The sequence below is a fragment of the Myotis brandtii genome, unplaced genomic scaffold (genome assembly GCF_000412655.1).
Source record: "Myotis brandtii unplaced genomic scaffold, ASM41265v1 scaffold250, whole genome shotgun sequence".
In the NCBI taxonomy this organism is placed as follows: domain Eukaryota; kingdom Metazoa; phylum Chordata; class Mammalia; order Chiroptera; family Vespertilionidae; genus Myotis; species Myotis brandtii.
Genome location: NW_005359478.1, coordinates 6,230,831 through 6,247,633, shown reverse-complemented (window position 1 = coordinate 6,247,633; position 16,803 = coordinate 6,230,831). Strand labels below are relative to the sequence as shown.

The window sequence follows — 16,803 nt, the reverse complement described above, 5'->3', positions numbered from 1 at the left end:
GGATGTCAAATTTTCAAGTGCAATTTGGACTGGCAACATAAAAGGTCTACCTCTATTATCAAAACAGGCACTAAAAAGAAACCCCATTTTCCTCAAAAACAGTCCTTGAGGCCAGGGCCTGCTTGTGGAGTTCAGTCTCGAATTCTCCAGGTCCACGCCTGGAGATAACAAATAGGTCTGCATTAGTCAACATTAAAGAGAAACGATCATCCTAGTAATTTTAAGCCATATACCCTTTTAAATAAACCAAAACATTCTAAAATATAGCCAATGATAACCAATTCCAACTATAGAATGCATTTGATCATGTTTTATGTCCTAATTATCTTCAAACAGATGGGCCTGTTGCCTTTTACATGACTTGAAGTACTTGCCAGATAATATTCAAGAACAGTCCCAAGGACTGCTATTTGCAGAGTGTGGCATATGGCCTAACATGGTGACAAAAACTGCATCTGCAGTGATGGCGGGTTCCACAGCACATGCCTTTAATGTTCCTTGTACTGGTTAATGTCTAACCATGCCCTCTCCCACTTACCCAAAATCAAAATCTCATGATCACTTCAATGTTTTCCCTCGTTCTAGCAAAACATGGCTATCTTTTTGTGGCTCCCTCTCCTTCACTTTCATCACTACTGATTTTAGTCAGGGTCCCATTTTTTCTGATCTGGACTCCATGCTTTGCCACATTCCTGCTCAGGTGTTCCTACTACAAACAATTAAGTCCAAACACCTCAGCTATCCCTGAAGACCTTCCTTAAACTGGGCTCCCACTCACCTATGCTTTTCTTCCGTATTTGATACTCTTGCCAAACTAAACTATTTCTGTCCACTAATCTACCTCCGTGCCTTTGCACGTGCTGTTTCCCCATGGCCCTCCTCTCCACTCCCTCTCCACACACCCACATCTCACCCGGCCGCTGAAGCACAACTCACATCAGCCCTTCTCCAGGAAGGGTTCCCCACTTCCCAAATGCAATAAATTCCCCTTCCTCTTATTTATACACAGATATTGTCTCCCTTTACAAGGCCACATAGCCAAGTGGGAAAAATGAGTTCCCACATTTTATACTGTGACAGCAAAGGACACACTGATCCCCTAGCTACTGCCATTCGATACAATCACTAAACTTTAGTCCTTGGCAAAGAGGCAAATGTCACTAGTGTGTTCTATAGGAAATTAGCTTCTAAATAGGGCAGAGACGGGATCCCCGTGGTAATAATAAGGTTTCTTGTTCCTCTAAATCTATCAAACATTGTGAACAAACAACAGATTGTTTTGCTCAAATAAACCTCCATGTTATCAGCAAGCGTGTCCAACCACTGCCAGTTTCAGAGGAGAAAATAAGCCAACAAATTTAATGAATGCAGTGCAGTCATTGTTCTGGAAACTCTAAAAACAAAATATATTTCCCTGAAGAACAACAACAATTACTTTCATAGCAACAAAAACCACAGTGGTACTTTACCTGTTTGTACTCGGCAATGATAGCTGTAGTCTTCTTTATTTCATATTCTGCCTTCTCTAGCTGTTTCCTGAAGACTTCTTTTAGCTAGAAAGAGTGAGAATGAAAAACATCAAGACTCAGTCGCAATCTTTAAATCTAGCTGTTTCCTGAAGACTTCTTTTAGCTAGAAAGAGAATGAAAAACATCAAGACTCAGTCACAATCTTTAAACAATTCCCACAAACATCTAGATTCAGGTCTGCCTGAACCAGAGCCAATGGCAAGATAAACACTATAACTATATAAATTTTCCTCATTAAAGCTGTATCTTGATCATTTGGAAATCCTCATCATCTCATGAGATACAGAAATCTTACTTTCTTTCCTGTAATGTATAAGACATAGGAGCAATCCGATTATAAAACTGCTTATGCTTACTACTTACTTTACAAATATACTAGGGGCCTGGTGCACGAATTCGTGCATGGGGTGGGGTCCCTTGGCCTGGCTGGGGATTGGGGCCAATTGAGTGCCTCACCCAGTCCCCATCCGACTGATTGGGGCTGGGAGGTTGGCCAACCAGAGGCAGGGACTGAGGGAGGTTGGCTGGCTGCAGGAGGTTAGCTGTGGAAGTGCAATGACCACCAGGGGGCAGCTCCTGTGTTGAGCGTTGTCTGGTTGTAACAGTCGCTTAGGCTTTTATATATATAGATTGTTAATTGTTGATTCAGAAGCTACATTTATCCTTATCAGAGTCTAAAACAAATCCTCAAGGCCACATTGCCTGCACCCTTGATGCTATATGATCAATTACTGAAAAAACATTTTAAGCCCTCCTCTTCATATCCCCAACCGTCACTGCTGTCAGCTCTCTGAAGGCAGGAACAAGGGGCTCTGGGAGTGGAGTCAGAAAAAGATGGAGAAAGATGAGAGCCCGGAGCTCAGGAGATTCAGGGACTAAAGAAACAGTGACTTCAGAAGGAGCTAAGGTGATGCATAGAGGAGGTGCTTGTTCATTCAAAGAAATACTGAATTATGAATGCTAAACTTAAAACAGCTATTTTCATAGTCTGGCAGCTCTAGAATTCTAGGTATAGGGGAAGGTAAAGATGATGAAAAGGCTCAGGTGCCACCAGGCTCAGGTGAACTCAGGTCTTCCAAGTTGTTGACCAAACAACCAAACAAAAGCTTTGGTTATACCCCATCATTAATTGGGATGCTGTGATGTAGAACTCATCTGTTTATTCTGATCATGTATTTAATGATTAATCTGTACATGCAATTTATAATCAGGCTCATATCATTAGGAGATTTCTAAATTTCTTCATATTTGCTATAATTCTAAAAGCAATTTGTAGGTTATTCTGATTCAAACGTGGTTGTTAAATTAGTCTCTATTCTCTATCTTACAGAATGTAAGGACATAAATCATTGCCTTTTCCCCTCCTATCACAGGGCCCATGGACCTCAGGACCGACTTAGATGGCTGAGAGGTTTTGACACTAATTCTCTGAGCCATAGTTTCCACTAACCAATCTCATGAGGGTACCATAATGATTAAAACAGGGAAGAAGCATGGATTAAGTTCACTTGCTAATAGCTTCACCTTTACCTGAGTTATTAAAGTGAGCCCCTAAAAGGTAGGAAGTAAAAAAAACAACAATACTCATTGAAAGGCCTACATCAAACTGGATAATCAGGCCCTGAAAATTTTCAAGTACATAAAAAAAAAATCTTGGTCCAAAATAGGCCAAAGTCATTTTTTTTCATTTTCCAAAATAATAATAAATAAATGCAATAAAAATCATAGAACACTTTTTATAAACCCTAAAAGGTGCTCAATGATACAACCCTTCATTAGCAACTTCACTGGAACTTTGCCTGCTTGGACGTAGGTCTTTGAAAGGCTTTGTGTCCTACTTGATATTTAGTATTTCGATGTCTCAGAACAAAAGATTAGAATAAATGAGTTAATCAGCCTGGCTGGACGGAGAGAGGGAAGCAGCCTGTTCTTCTAGGGAAGCTGCAAGCGTCGACGTCTGGGGCGGAGAGGCCCTGCCTGTCCCCAATCCAGGACCTTTCAATGGAAGCGTCTTCCAGCTGAACAGCTTCCTAACTCACGGAAGACTGTCAGGTGCTAACTTCACGGCTGGATCCCAAAGGGTTTCTTTTATTCCCTGGGAGTAAGGTTTGAGAGCTCTGCCAGGAACGCTGTTACATCTCCTTCCAAGGCATGAATCAGGAAAATGAAGTGTGACCGATAGAGGCAACTCCCAGCAGAGATTCTGTGGGCTTTGAGCTTCACAATCCTCATAAATTACTCGAGAAGTCAATTACCTTTAGCTCCGACACGAAATTTGCAGATTTGTCAAAGCTCTTGGATCATAATCCCAAGTTACTAAACTTAGAGAAAAGTGAATGTGCTGGCTAGACAGCTCAGTAAAGGCAAACTCCTACAGGCTGCTCGAGGGGAGAAATACTGCCTCCTCTTCTAACACCTGCAAAGGGAATGTCGAGGTTCGATGCCACTCACGTGGACTGCTTTGACATCAGCCTTGATTTAGAATAAAATGATTTCTTGTCTGTAGTATGAATCAGCTCCACATACCTGGGTAACATACCTGTGTAAAGGAAAGCCCGCCTATGCCTGTTACCTGAGCAGTCTCTTCCTCCTGCTTCCTCTTCTCTTCCTCGGTCTCCACCAGCCTCTGTTTGGTCAAGAGGAGCTCCTTATTCAACACGTCTGCCTTGTCTTCCGCCTGCAAATCAGAGCGTGTCACAGTCATAAAGACAAAGACGGTGAAGGGAGTGTGTTTGCTTCTCCAACTCTAGCACTTCCTGTTCCAACATCACCACAAGCCATTCTTTTTGTTCCTCGCTAACCTTGGGATGGCTGCTTTCACTGAATGCCAATGACATACCAGGCCCTTGGCACGCATTATCTCTAACCCTCACAACAATGATTGTTTTACAGGTAATGGCAGTGAGGTTTGCAGAGATCAAATAACCCGACTGGGGCACACATCTGCTATCAGATTCATGATCCAAATTCAGACTGGACTGGCATCAGAGCCCATGCTCTTCCTAAATGCTCCTTACACATCTCAGATGTCACAACAGCACTCACTCTGACCCTGTGGAAATGGTTGGATGAAGGGGGTGGAGCCTTTAGGGAGGCTCTAACCAGTAGTTCCTGTGGGTGGGTTCAAAGAGGGCAAGCAAGAGAGAGGCTGATCCATGGACCAAAGATAGGTGAGAAAATTCAAAGATCAGCTGAGCCCGACAAGGGTATTCACATAGGACAATGAGTATAGCAGGGAGAAATTAAGACCTAAAATCTATGCTAGAGCCCTGACCGGGTATCTCAGTTGGTTAGAGCATCATCCTGATACGCCAAGGTTGCAAGTTTGATCTCCAGTCAGAGCACATACAAGAATCAATCGGTGAATACATAAGTAAGTGGAACAACAAATCTCTCTCTCAAAATAAAGTCAACTAATCAATAAATAAATACAAAAACACATGATAGAGAGATCCATGAGGAAAAGTGAAGTAATCTAAACAGAAAAGACCGTATTTCTAGAAAGGCCCAGAAAAGCTCAGAAAAATACTCTGGTCTTAACTCAGAGACAGAGCCCAAATTAACCAAGAAAGCACTGTGTGTTAGCTTCACTCAGTTAAAAATGTGCCTATTTTACACTCTAGGGCTCTTACCCCTTAGATCTCAGCTTCAAGTTCACGTGTGCAGGGAAGCATGGCTGAGCCCTGCCCCAATGCCCCCATCTAAATTTGCTCCTGTTTATTTAACTCTGTCATACTTCCTTTGACAGCACTTAGCACAGTCTGTAATGACAAATTCCATGTGTCATTTACTTGTGTTGCCCACTAGACTTGAAGCTCTGGGAGGCAGGAACCACATCTCTCTGTGCATCTCTACAGCCCCGGAAGCAAGCCCAGCACAGGTAGAGAGTAGGCACTCCGTAAGTATCTGGCGAATAAATGGATGTGGCTCTGAAAGTCACTACAGAAGCAGACTGTGTGGAGTGGAGGTGGCGGAGAGCCACAGGACACGGTCAGCAGAGAAAACCACCGATGCAGAGGATGAAAGCTATTTGAAAAAGCTGTCCCTGGCTGACAGCAGCAAAATGTTATCCAAGTAATTGTGAACGCTGGCCAGGTGGCCTCCTGTCTGTTTCGCCGTATCTGCCGCGTGTCCAGATGGCCAGGCCAGCACAGTCTGCTGGGTGCTGGCAGGGAAGCCACATCCAGCTTCTCCGTTCTCACTGCCTGATGTTCCTCATGTCCCGTACCTCAGAGGTTATAGCTCTGTTTTCAGATAACTTGAAAGTGTCAGGTACTTCAGGTGAAAAAGTCCCCTTTAAGGACACTAATACATTAGATTTTAGGGGGGAAATCTACACAGCAAAAGAGCATCTTAAAATTAGAGGCAGACCTCAAAAATGCAGTTTTGGAAATGTCTATAATCAAAGAAAAAGAAAGCCACTTTCCAGAGGAAGTTTTTAATAAACAACTAAATATTTATGAGGAGAGGGCCTACTATTTCTATTTCACATTTTCTGCTGCACATTCTTCACCAGGCCAAGATAATGCAAGCTCACTGGATTTCTACTGCTTTCCGATCCGACAGCTGCAGAAATTTCTGTGGGCCCCATGTGGGAGGAGCTAGAGTTTCCCAGGAGGCTTCATCTGAAGTTTCTCCTCTTTGTTAGGCTTCTGTGACTTGAATGTGAGAGAAACACTGCAATTTGTGATTTAATCTCAAATCCTCCCATCACCTGATCAAAAGGCTCTACCATCAGGATGAGGAGCTTTCAGAGATAGTTTCTCAAAGAACTAGCCAGTTGTTTCAAATAAAACAAAAGAATCTGCCACTTAGTACATGTTTCTGGTCTAACAGGAAACATGATGTGGTTAGGAGGGAGCTAGGCACTTTCGGTGGGAAAGTCCTGGCTGTCTCTCTCCTGTGTTCCTTGGGACCAGGGAAGGACAGGGAGGGCCTGAGAGCCGGGGGCAGCAGAAACAGAACCGGAGATGTATCTGTTCACGTTTCTCATCGCTGAGAAGCCCTTACTGAAGGAGTTGAGGGAGGGTGAGTTCTCAAAAGAGAAGCTGTGTCAGAGAGAAACACTGAGAGCCTTCGTACCCAAGAAGCCTGAGGCCCACGCGGACATGACAAGGGTAAGGAGTAATTTATTTTTTCAAAGTTCCTAATTACCTAATTAGTGTTTGTTTGCTTTACATATTATTTCAAATACAATCTTCTGTCATGTTTGTTTAATGTTTTGCTGTTTTAATGAAGAGATCTGATCTTGACCCACTGGGAATGGAAAAGTACTAGGCCAACTGGGTGAGGCAGACTAGAAGGTGAGGGCCCCTCCTTAAAGCTGCCGGGCGGGGCACCTAAACTGGGGACAGCTTTTTGGTAGGTGAATAAGCCCTGCTCGGCAGAAACTGCAACATCAGGAGGAGATATCCATGAAATTGCAATTTTTATTCTTTCATCCAGATAACAAGCTTCAAAAGGCAGGGGCCAGGTCTTATTCTTTAAAAAGAAAGAGAAAGAGAGGTATGAAGGGAGGAAATACGAGTGAGAAGGAATAGATGAAGGAGTTAACTTTCTTCAGGGGCTGCTCCAGTATTTACATGAGCACCTAGGTGCTCAGCACTCAAATATTTCAGGAGTACCCATGGAGCATCCTTCCAGACTGATCCTCAAAATGGATTTTCTCGAAAAAACTTGTACATAATTAATTTTTACAATGATTTTTATTTGTAGGTAATATATTTTCTTTAAATAATATATTTTAAAATATCCTTTAAAAAGGATTATCCTTAAAAAAGAAATTAATTTAGTTTAAAAATACATATATTATATCATTATCTTCCCATTGTTTTAAAAATCTACTTCAAAAAGACATTTTACAAATATACTTCTGTTCTCCCCTTCTATTGGACATCTACATTACTTCTATTTTTTATTCTTATAAGTAACACTGCAGTAAATAACCTTGTATGTATATTTTTGACCAAATCTTTGATACATATATAGTGTCCCCAAAAAATGTGTACACACACTTTAAATAATTATTAAGGCAGTATTTATTAAAATACATTTCATTTTCGAAACTGAGCTATCAGCTGTTAAAATGTGTATATATTTTTGGGGGACACCCTGTATATATGCCAGTTTCTTCATTTATAAAATGGAAGATTAAAATAATAAAGTCATTAGGAAGATAAGTGAGATAATGCTTAGAAATCACTAATATAGTGCTTGGTACATAGTAGGTAATCAGTAAGTATTTAATTTCATTACTTTCTAAAACTTTTAAAGGCTTACCAAATATACTACCCACACAACTTACAATTTACAGCTCTAGCTTATTTCACTGAACGCCCACTGAGGCCAACTGCTTAAAACATTTTTCATTTAGTTCGCCATCTCAAGAAAACTATTAATGGATAAAAGATTCAAAATGACAGAGTCAGTTATGAGTGAGGGCCATTTGGAAAGCTAACAGGGAACCAAGAATTGCATTACAGTACTAACTCACCACTCTAGTCTTTTTAATACAAAACTGTAACCGCTGCGGTCAGGTGGGGTGTGGTCCTCATCCACTGGAGACGCCTCTTCCTCTTTGGTTCTGACTCTGTTAGTCACATACTTTTCATACCAACACCTTACAAGCAGGCCAGCTGCATGAGGCTTGTGGTTAAAAGGGCCATCTCTCTCCCACCCGACTGGCTGCTTTTTCTACCTTCCGTAGCCGGCGTTCTGAGCAGCAGTCTTTGTTTTATTTCCTAACTCTGTTTGGTGCTGACTCCTTCACCTTCCACCTCTCCCTGTTAGCACTTTTTCCTCCCCAGTGGTCTTTTCTCCCACCTTACTGCGGTTAAAACTTGTGAGCTGCAAAATCAACTGTGTACATGGGGAAAAGAAGTTGTGGCAGGGCAATTTTTTTAAACATTGTTAAAATTCCTTCAATCTTAATTCCATCAGATTTATGTTACTCATGGATTTGTATTTTAAACAGTGCCAATGCATAGTTAGAGCACAATAATGCCTCTTCTAAGTCTCGGTTTTTCTGATCCCATACGATTTGTTCAGAATGTTCACTTAAAAATTTTTTAATTGATTTTAGAGAGAGAGAGGAAGGGAGGGAGAAAGAGAGAGGGAGAGAAACATCGATTTGTTGTTCCACTTATTTATGCCTGCATTGGTTGCTTCTTGTATGTGCCCTGACTGGGGATGGAACCCACAATCTTGGCATATTGGGACCACACTCTAACCAGTCAAGCTACCTGGCCAGGGCTGGGAATGTTCACTTTTTTAAAGTCAGAAAATAGAGTGATAACTTTAAATCTACACAAGACTCCTTCCACATTGCCAACTATTTTTGAAAACTCCAGCAATAGAAAACAGAAGTCCTAAAGCTGTCAGTACTGTTGGAAAGAACAAAGGAAGTTAAACAATTTAAGGTCTTCCTAGCAACAGCTAAAGTTTATTCAACACATACTACCAAACTGCTTTCCCTTATTTTATTCTCACATCATCCCAGGCGGCAGCCTTTTTTATACCGATATGTAGGGTAAGAACTGCCTGGGTCACGTGGTTAGGAAATGGTAATGCTAGGATTCACACCCAGGCAGTGTGGGCGCTTAGCCACTAGGATGCCCGCTGACCCGACAATATGTGTATCTTAATGTGCATACGTCACATAATCCTTTACATTTACTGTCGATGAGCATTCCTGGTGGTGGATGCTCTCAGGTGACTATGCTGGCAGGCCTTGCCTTAGGAAATTACAGGGGCAGAGAAGAGACACGGGAGTGCAGAGGTATAAAAGTGTAGGACACACATGCTTCTTGGAAGTGACCCAAACCCTTCTCCAAGGCTGGCGTTTCCCACCTGCTCCAATCGGCACAAGTAGTCCCCTCCCACCTACGCCCACCCATTCATCCATCAAGCAGAGGACTCCCTGTCAAGTACAGAGGGAGCCCCAGCGGGACTGTGGTGAGAGCAACTGGGCCCTTGCCCTTGAGGAGGTAGTCACAGTCTTATTTCTTCCTAGTGAATGATGGGTGTACCTGATCCAAGTCATTCCGCAGAGCAATCTTGCTGGTTACGAGTTCATGGGCGAGGTCATCATTCTCTTGTTCCAACCTCATGCTGGCCTCCTGTAATCTCCGGTTCTCCCTCTGCAGAAAAAGAGCAACAACCAGAGGTGGGGGTTAGTGCCTGAGGTACTAGCAGCAACAGATGGGACTGGTGAGGAAAAACAAGCAGCAACGACTAGTGAACTTGAAGGTGTAGAGGAGAAGGCGCAGTGGCACAGGAGGGCAGGACAGCTGTCTGGGGAACAACGGTGAGTTAAGCGAGCGGTGCAGAGGCGGCACTCTACCCCGTGAACTTACCCCTGCCCCAGATCCCCAGGCAGGGCTTCAGTATAAAACATGGGCCACAAAAAAACAAAATTTCCACACATACCCCCAATGCGTGAGGTTCCCACAGAGACCTAGAATGCAGACACAGGCAGTTCTTTGTTGGAAACATGCACAATAACCCCACCCTGACCCCAGGGGAAACCACTAGACACAGTAGGGCTGGCATAGGGGGGAACCACTAGACAGGGCTTCACGTTGTGTCCCCAATATCAGGGGTCAGGATGCATGGGTCCACGACTTTGCTATCAACTGACATTTTCATTCTTTGGGTAAAAATATGTTGACTTTTCTGAACACCAATTTTTGTGTTATAAGAACAATTGTCCTTATGTTTGCTTTGTTTTTTTTTGTTTTTTAATTTCAGATTAAAAGATTCTGGGTAAAATACATTACTGAGCTATTTTCCCCCTTGAAATCCCAGGAAAAAAAATCTGAAACAAAGTTATATGATGAGAGAACCAAGGCACATTGTTAGGAAGCAAGGTCTCCCCTTAACTAGCCATTATGAATTGTGTACATTCCCATCAGAATAGCAATGTAGTGTTTTCCATTCCAAAGTATCAAAAGTGCTTTTTCTGCTATTGTTAGCAATTACAGGACACTCCAGAGAGCTGACAGGAAAGACTTCAATGTGATGACACCTTCCTGTTTTTCATATTTATACTCCTAGCCGTGCCTTCTGCAAGGGTGGCAAAAACTCAGACAAAGCAGTGTTTCACAACCAGGAGACAAATCTACGTCCTGAAAGAGATTTTGTCATGGCATACTCTGTGTATGTGTGAGTGAGAATGTGTGTGTGAGTGTGTATGAATGTGAGTGAGTGAGAGTATGTGTGCGTGTATGCAAGTGGGTATGTGTGGTGAATTTTGTCTTCTATAGGACAACCTAGGGTTTGTTATATGGAAAGAAGAAAACATAATTTCTTTTTGTTTTTCAAAGAAGGGCTAAGAAACATGGTATAGGCAACGCCTGCGGCTGTCCTGGGGGCAGTGGATTCCGAAACAGGCCAGCAGAGAAGCTAAAGACCAAACTAGTACTCAACTCTAACCAGCCAACAGGGATCCTCCCTGCCCTCTCTTCTGGAGAAGGTAGACTGGGGCAATCGGGGAATGTTAAAACATTTTTTAAAAAGACACCAACTGAAAAAGAGTTTAAAGTCCCAAATCACTTAGATATTTCTAAATAATCTCATGAATTCCATGCAGCATTAAAATGGAAATGAAAAATACCTAATAACAGAAGAAATGCTTATGCTACCTTGAAGAAAAAGAGCTAAGTAAATGGAAAATCCCATTTTTATAACAGCATAAAAGATATTAATTGTGGATAGTGGATTATTTTTATTGTTGTCTTTGTGATATTTAAAGGTTTCTAAGTTTTCCACAATGGATATATAATACATGTATTTTAAAAGTTTAAAAAGTTGTTTAAAAAATAAAAAGCAATTTAGAATTTCAACTTCACTGGAAATGATAAAAATGTCAAAAGGACTTTTTTTTTTTAAGTCCACTGTTGCTAGATGCTCATATTCTGCATGAAACCACACTGGATCTTCCTTTGTGACTGAAATACAATGTAACCCTCAAAAGTGCTGCCTGGCCAGAAGCCTTTTGCCAAGGTATTTATTCCTTAAGAGACAGCATGCACATTTATAGGGGCAAGTTGTCCTCATCCAAGTCTATCTGCCCCCCCCCCCAGCCCCCCACAGATGCTCTGCCCTCTTACAGAAGCATAATTACATAGAGACTAAAATAATGGAGAAGCCAGGGCCTGTGCAGCTGAATCTTTCAGTCTTTAGGGAAGTGATCCAAATTCCAGCAGGGCCTGGAGAGTGCGTCTTTCATGCCAATATATCTAACTATTGCCCCTATTTGTGGAAACAACTTACATACTTGTCAAAAACTCAGATTTAAAAAGAGAGTCAGAAACTTCTCTCATAAATGCCCTCCTTGCCAGGAACAGGCAGCAAATACCAGCAGTTTCCTCAACGTATTTCACAATGCAGAAGACATTTTTCTCATTTCTTGATAAATCCCTTCCAAAGGGACCCTGGTAAGACTACTACACTACCTATTCCTGAGTTAAAGTCCTATTTCTACTGAAATTGTACTTGCAGGACTCCGAGGTACAAAAATCTCCCCTAATTATTTACATCACACTCATTTGGCATAAGAGAAAATGTTGCAGCTACCAGTTTTTCAGGTTACATTACATGCTTAGAATCGAGTTAAAATAACCTCCAGGTAAAGTCACACGATGTGAGTGGAAAAGGACTTTGTTTAAAGTATTTAAGAAGCACAGGTAGCTACTCTCCTTATGGATCAGCGCTGCGTCTGATGGTTATGTTATATGCGAAAGGGGTATGAGTTTAGCTGAAATTCTGACTGGTTAAGTTCCCATTCCAAGACCGATGTAACTCGGACCCTTCTTCACAGACACACATCTGAGGGGTGGGAGACTTTCGGGGAGAAATTATGTGTCTGAGGGTCCCTAAAAAGCACAACAGCCTAGGGCGCACCTGGCATTTGCTTTAGCAGGAAGCTCAGTCCAGTGTCTGCGAAGCAAGCAGCAGAGTGGGGAGTGTGGTCTCCGGCTCTGCACTCACAGATGTGGGGAAAGCAAGCCAGAGGGAAAATGCAGTATCCTCCTCCACAGCATGACCCTCCTGGCCACCAGATGGACATTTTCCATGAAGAGGCGCTTGCCCGCACTCACCAAGGGTTAAAGAGGTTGCATCACTTAGCTGTCTTTTCCAGCCTTTCCCGAGGAGCCAAACTCACTTTGGAACTGACTGATTCAAGACAGAGTTCACCTTTACACCAGAACAGAGAAGAAAGTTTCCTTTCAATGGGCTTGGGAAAGGTAGTAACCTTGCTTGGCTCATTTGGAAACATTAGCAAGGGCTGCCCACCTGAGAGAGAGCTGAACTCAGCCCCATGCACCTCAGTCAGTCCGGAGACAGTCACGTGTCATACGTTTGCACAAGCAGATGTCCTGAATGCTCAGCGCCTGTAGACAAAACAGGCTCGTCGCTTCCCCGGCCTCACAGCAGACTCCAGGAGACACTGCCTCCATAACCCCTCAATCGCTCCTCAGGCTGCCTGGAACATGCCCCACCTCGTACAACTAGACAACAAGCAGACCATAGTTTTCCCATTCGTCCCCTCCCCTCCTGCACAGGGACGCACAGCTGGGAGAGTGCGGTTAGTAACTTTTGGGAGGAGGATACTGCATTTTTCAGAGAGACAGACGCTGCTATTACAGACATACATAGATTTTAAAAACTTACCTCCTCAAAAGCCATAGACCAACTACCGTTTTCAATCATAGGTACAAAGACAATTGAAGGAAAAAAAGAAGATCCAATGAAATTGCACACCTACTAATACATTTAGGGAATGGCAGTAATAGGAACAGACACTTGTCAATGCTATTTGGCTTAAATTTGCTGTTTTTCCTTAGAGTGTCATATACTCTAAGTTCTCTCTGGGACTGCGAGCATTCAGTGGAAGAATGTGCACTTCAGGCAGCCAGAGGACAAGTCTCAACTCAGGAAGACCAAGACTGAGTCACGAAACTCCTCCCTCTCCAGGAACTATTTGCCGTCTGCATGACTGATGAAAATGCTGTGTGTAACTATTACCAACTACAGTGTGAGTTGTTTATGCTGTGTTATCAGAGCCGGGTGGAAGGAACTTCCTTAGGCAACAAGGTTGGAAATCTTGCAAAATAGTTTCTCTTCAGGCAATAGAATGACATTGCTGGGCAGGGAAGTGCAAAAGAACACCGGGTTCCAGCCCTCCTCCGAGTCTGAGTTCTGAAGTTTGGGTGGAATAGTACAAGGATGGTGAACATCATTTTTTCCAAGACGAAAAAAAACCCAGAAAAATGTGAGCTGGCAATCAAAAGAAAATAAACTGAGCCTTAAAGGAAAAAATGATGGGGAAGGAGGCAGCTTCATAAACTCCAGCTGTGTTTTGGGTGTGTTGTCCGCTGATGTAATGAATTCTTGGCATGTTTTTGAAGACATTTAAGGGCCAGAAGAAAATGTTTCCCTAAAAGATCCAGTGCAATTTTATGAGCAATGGCACACTCAGCTCTCACTTATTTTGTTATGGATACCTCTCTCAAAAGAGGTGATAATCATCACATTCAAATTTCGTCAGGTTTTTTGACATTCAAAGACAAATACTTACACATGAAATGCTGAAATGTCTACACTGTCTGTAAATGAAGATTTTAGAAGGAAAACCTCGATATTTAGAATTGTTTTATGCTCTTCCTTCACCCAACATATCCAATTTTATCTGGCTGGTAGAAATTTAACAATTTTAAAAGTCAAACTAAAAACAAGATTTATCAGTAATAAGTAATGGCAGTTGGCAAACCAAACTGCATTTCTTGTGGCATTAAAAATAAAATCTTAGATTATAGCACAGGGGATAGCAAACTTAATGTAAATGACCAGATAGTAAATATTTTCGGCTTTGCAGGCCATATGGTCTTTGACACTACTCAACTCTGTCATTACATGCAAAAGAAACAATAACTAAACAAATGGATGTGGCTGTGTTCCAATAAAACTTTATTTACAAACACAGGCAGTGGGCCATATCTGGCCCATAGGCCATGGTCCGCAAATCCCTGCTCTACTCTAGCTTACAAATCAAATTTTAAAAAATCAAATGGTCCTGGCCAGCTTGGTTCAGTGGTTGAGCATCGACATATGAACCAGGAGGTCAGGGTTCAATTCCTAGTCGAGGCACATGCCCAGGTTGCAGGAGGCAGCCGATCAATGATTCTCTCTTATAACTGATGTTTCTATCTCCCTCTCCCTCTCCCTTCCTCTCTGAAATCAATAAAAAAAAATACATTTTTTTAAAAAAACAAAGCAAATGAGTTACAAAGGATGTAGAAATACATGAGTGTGACACATAACTTTCTCAGTAATATCACTTCAACAGAAAACAGAACTTACTGAAAACTGAAGAAAATTTTGGAGAATTCATTCTGAAGATCATCAATAAACATACTTCGGAATTCTTAATACGCATACTGTATACCTCCCCCAATGTTAAGTATGACCAATCAGCGGCAGCAGCAGCAGGAACCACCTGCTCTTTCTTAGCTAACCTGTTCGTGAAGCCTCAGGAGCCAAGGGCTTGCCTTCTCCACCATCCTACAACTGCAAGTTCGCTGGGTTTTCCAAGCTCAGAGAGACTGAGTGGCAGTCTTCTGAAGCTTATCATTAAGTTTCATAGTTATCATAAAAACCACCCTCTTGACTATAACCATTCATGAAAAGCACATTATTTCATAACATAATATTTCCAAAAGCCAACCACAGTCTCTGTGATGTAGAAACATAATAAAATGTAACTTTCTTTCCATTTGTAGAAAAACACTTTTCAAACATGAATTCACTTATCTTGATTTCTCTGAATGAGGGGTCCCAACACAGTAAGAAGAGGGGAACCTTTTTAATTCTTTTTGTGAGGTAAGGAGCTTAGCATAATTTAAATTCTTCATTAGTCAAGTTAAAAACAAAATGTGATACTATATGTGAGGATGGCAAATAATACAAGTACAATTAAGCTTTACTTCAAATGTTTTTTTTGCATTGTTTTTACCAGGTACAATTAGACAGCTTAATTTAAAATTATATGCAGAGCAATTGCTCTATAAACATTAGTACATGCAAGAAAACTTTGTAAATTTAGGAGTTATTTTCTTTCTATTTGAATTACATTTTGATTTTAAAATTACTATGTCTAACCTTAAGAAACAAAGTTACATATTTGAAATTCACTTATACTGAGCATGGGTAAGCTACTTCAATTAGAAATTATGCATTTATAATACTACCTGTGTCCCAAACACAAGAGAGTATAAGCATCCCTGGTTCTTTCTAGGATATGCCCAGCTAAAATAGGTAATAGTCTTTTTCGTGCTGTGGGAGATTCACTGAATTTAATTAATTAGCTATGCTTTTTACAGCATAGCCCACATTTGTGCAAGTAGTTCTTTAATTAAACAAGAAAAGCATAGCATCTTCTGGAGGCAGGTGAAGGCTGCAATTCTCTAAAAAGTGCTGTCGGCTGATTACATTATCAAAAAACTAACTTTCCCTAGATGGGAACAATTGATCTCCTTAAAAGAGGAAATATTTTGTTTTCTGAAATTGGTAACTGTTATTAGTGGCCTGGCAACTAATTTTTACAATGTACTAAAACAGCTACACATATCCATGAATGTTTGTTTTCTGGGGACTTGTATGAAAATGAAAATATCCATGATGTACTTCTATGGACAAACCTCCCTCCTGCACGTCACTTCATTTGAAATCAATAAATATCAGAGTAGATAAAAGCTGCTACACACATTTGGTCAAGCCAAACTTAAGGACAACAAAAGAGACTTAGAATACATATCCTAAATTCTTCCAATAAAATTTCCTTTTCTGTCTTGAAATCTAGTCATAAAGATAAACAGAAAAAGTATACCAAAGGCTATAAGCAGTCAGTATAGAGCTCACGGAGTTTCAAATACAAATTGATGCCAAGACCAGGTAGCATAGGCAGTGTGTACACATGTTTATTACCTATTTATATATGTTTATCTGTGTGTGTGTGTGTGTATATATATATTCATTTTCATTTATATGTGTGTGTGTATGTGTATACACACATATAAATGAAAATGAATATGCCACCCACTTATGTTGTCCTTTCCCCCATAAATACGGGTACACAGAGTCGATAGTCATTAATTAGCTCCATTCTAAGGTCTCCTCTCCCACGGCATGACTTCTGCACAGGTACCTCTGTGTGACTCCGGGTTTATGAAAGTTAGATGGTAGACCAGGCACCCATCCTCCTGGAACACTTTGC

The 16,803-nt window shown here is 41.4% G+C and overlaps 1 protein-coding gene across 4 annotated transcripts in view; it reads right to left on the bottom strand.

Annotated features, from left to right (window-relative positions):
- The window catches only part of RABGAP1L (RAB GTPase activating protein 1-like), a 400,947-nt gene that overhangs the window by 11,535 nt on the left and 372,609 nt on the right, over positions 1-16,803 (bottom strand). For 2 of the 4 annotated variants that reach the window (XM_005867681.2, XM_005867683.2), the window contains 3 exons: positions 9,557-9,667; positions 4,102-4,206; positions 1,470-1,553 (listed from right to left, as the gene is read on the bottom strand). In XM_005867681.2, the coding sequence (XP_005867743.1) occupies positions 1,470-1,553; positions 4,102-4,206; positions 9,557-9,667 (300 nt within the window). Of the gene's footprint in view, positions 1-1,469; positions 1,554-4,068; positions 4,207-9,556; positions 9,668-13,202; positions 14,300-16,803 lie in introns of those variants that run through there. The other 2 variants (XM_005867685.2, XM_014540905.1) reach the window with 2 other exon arrangements.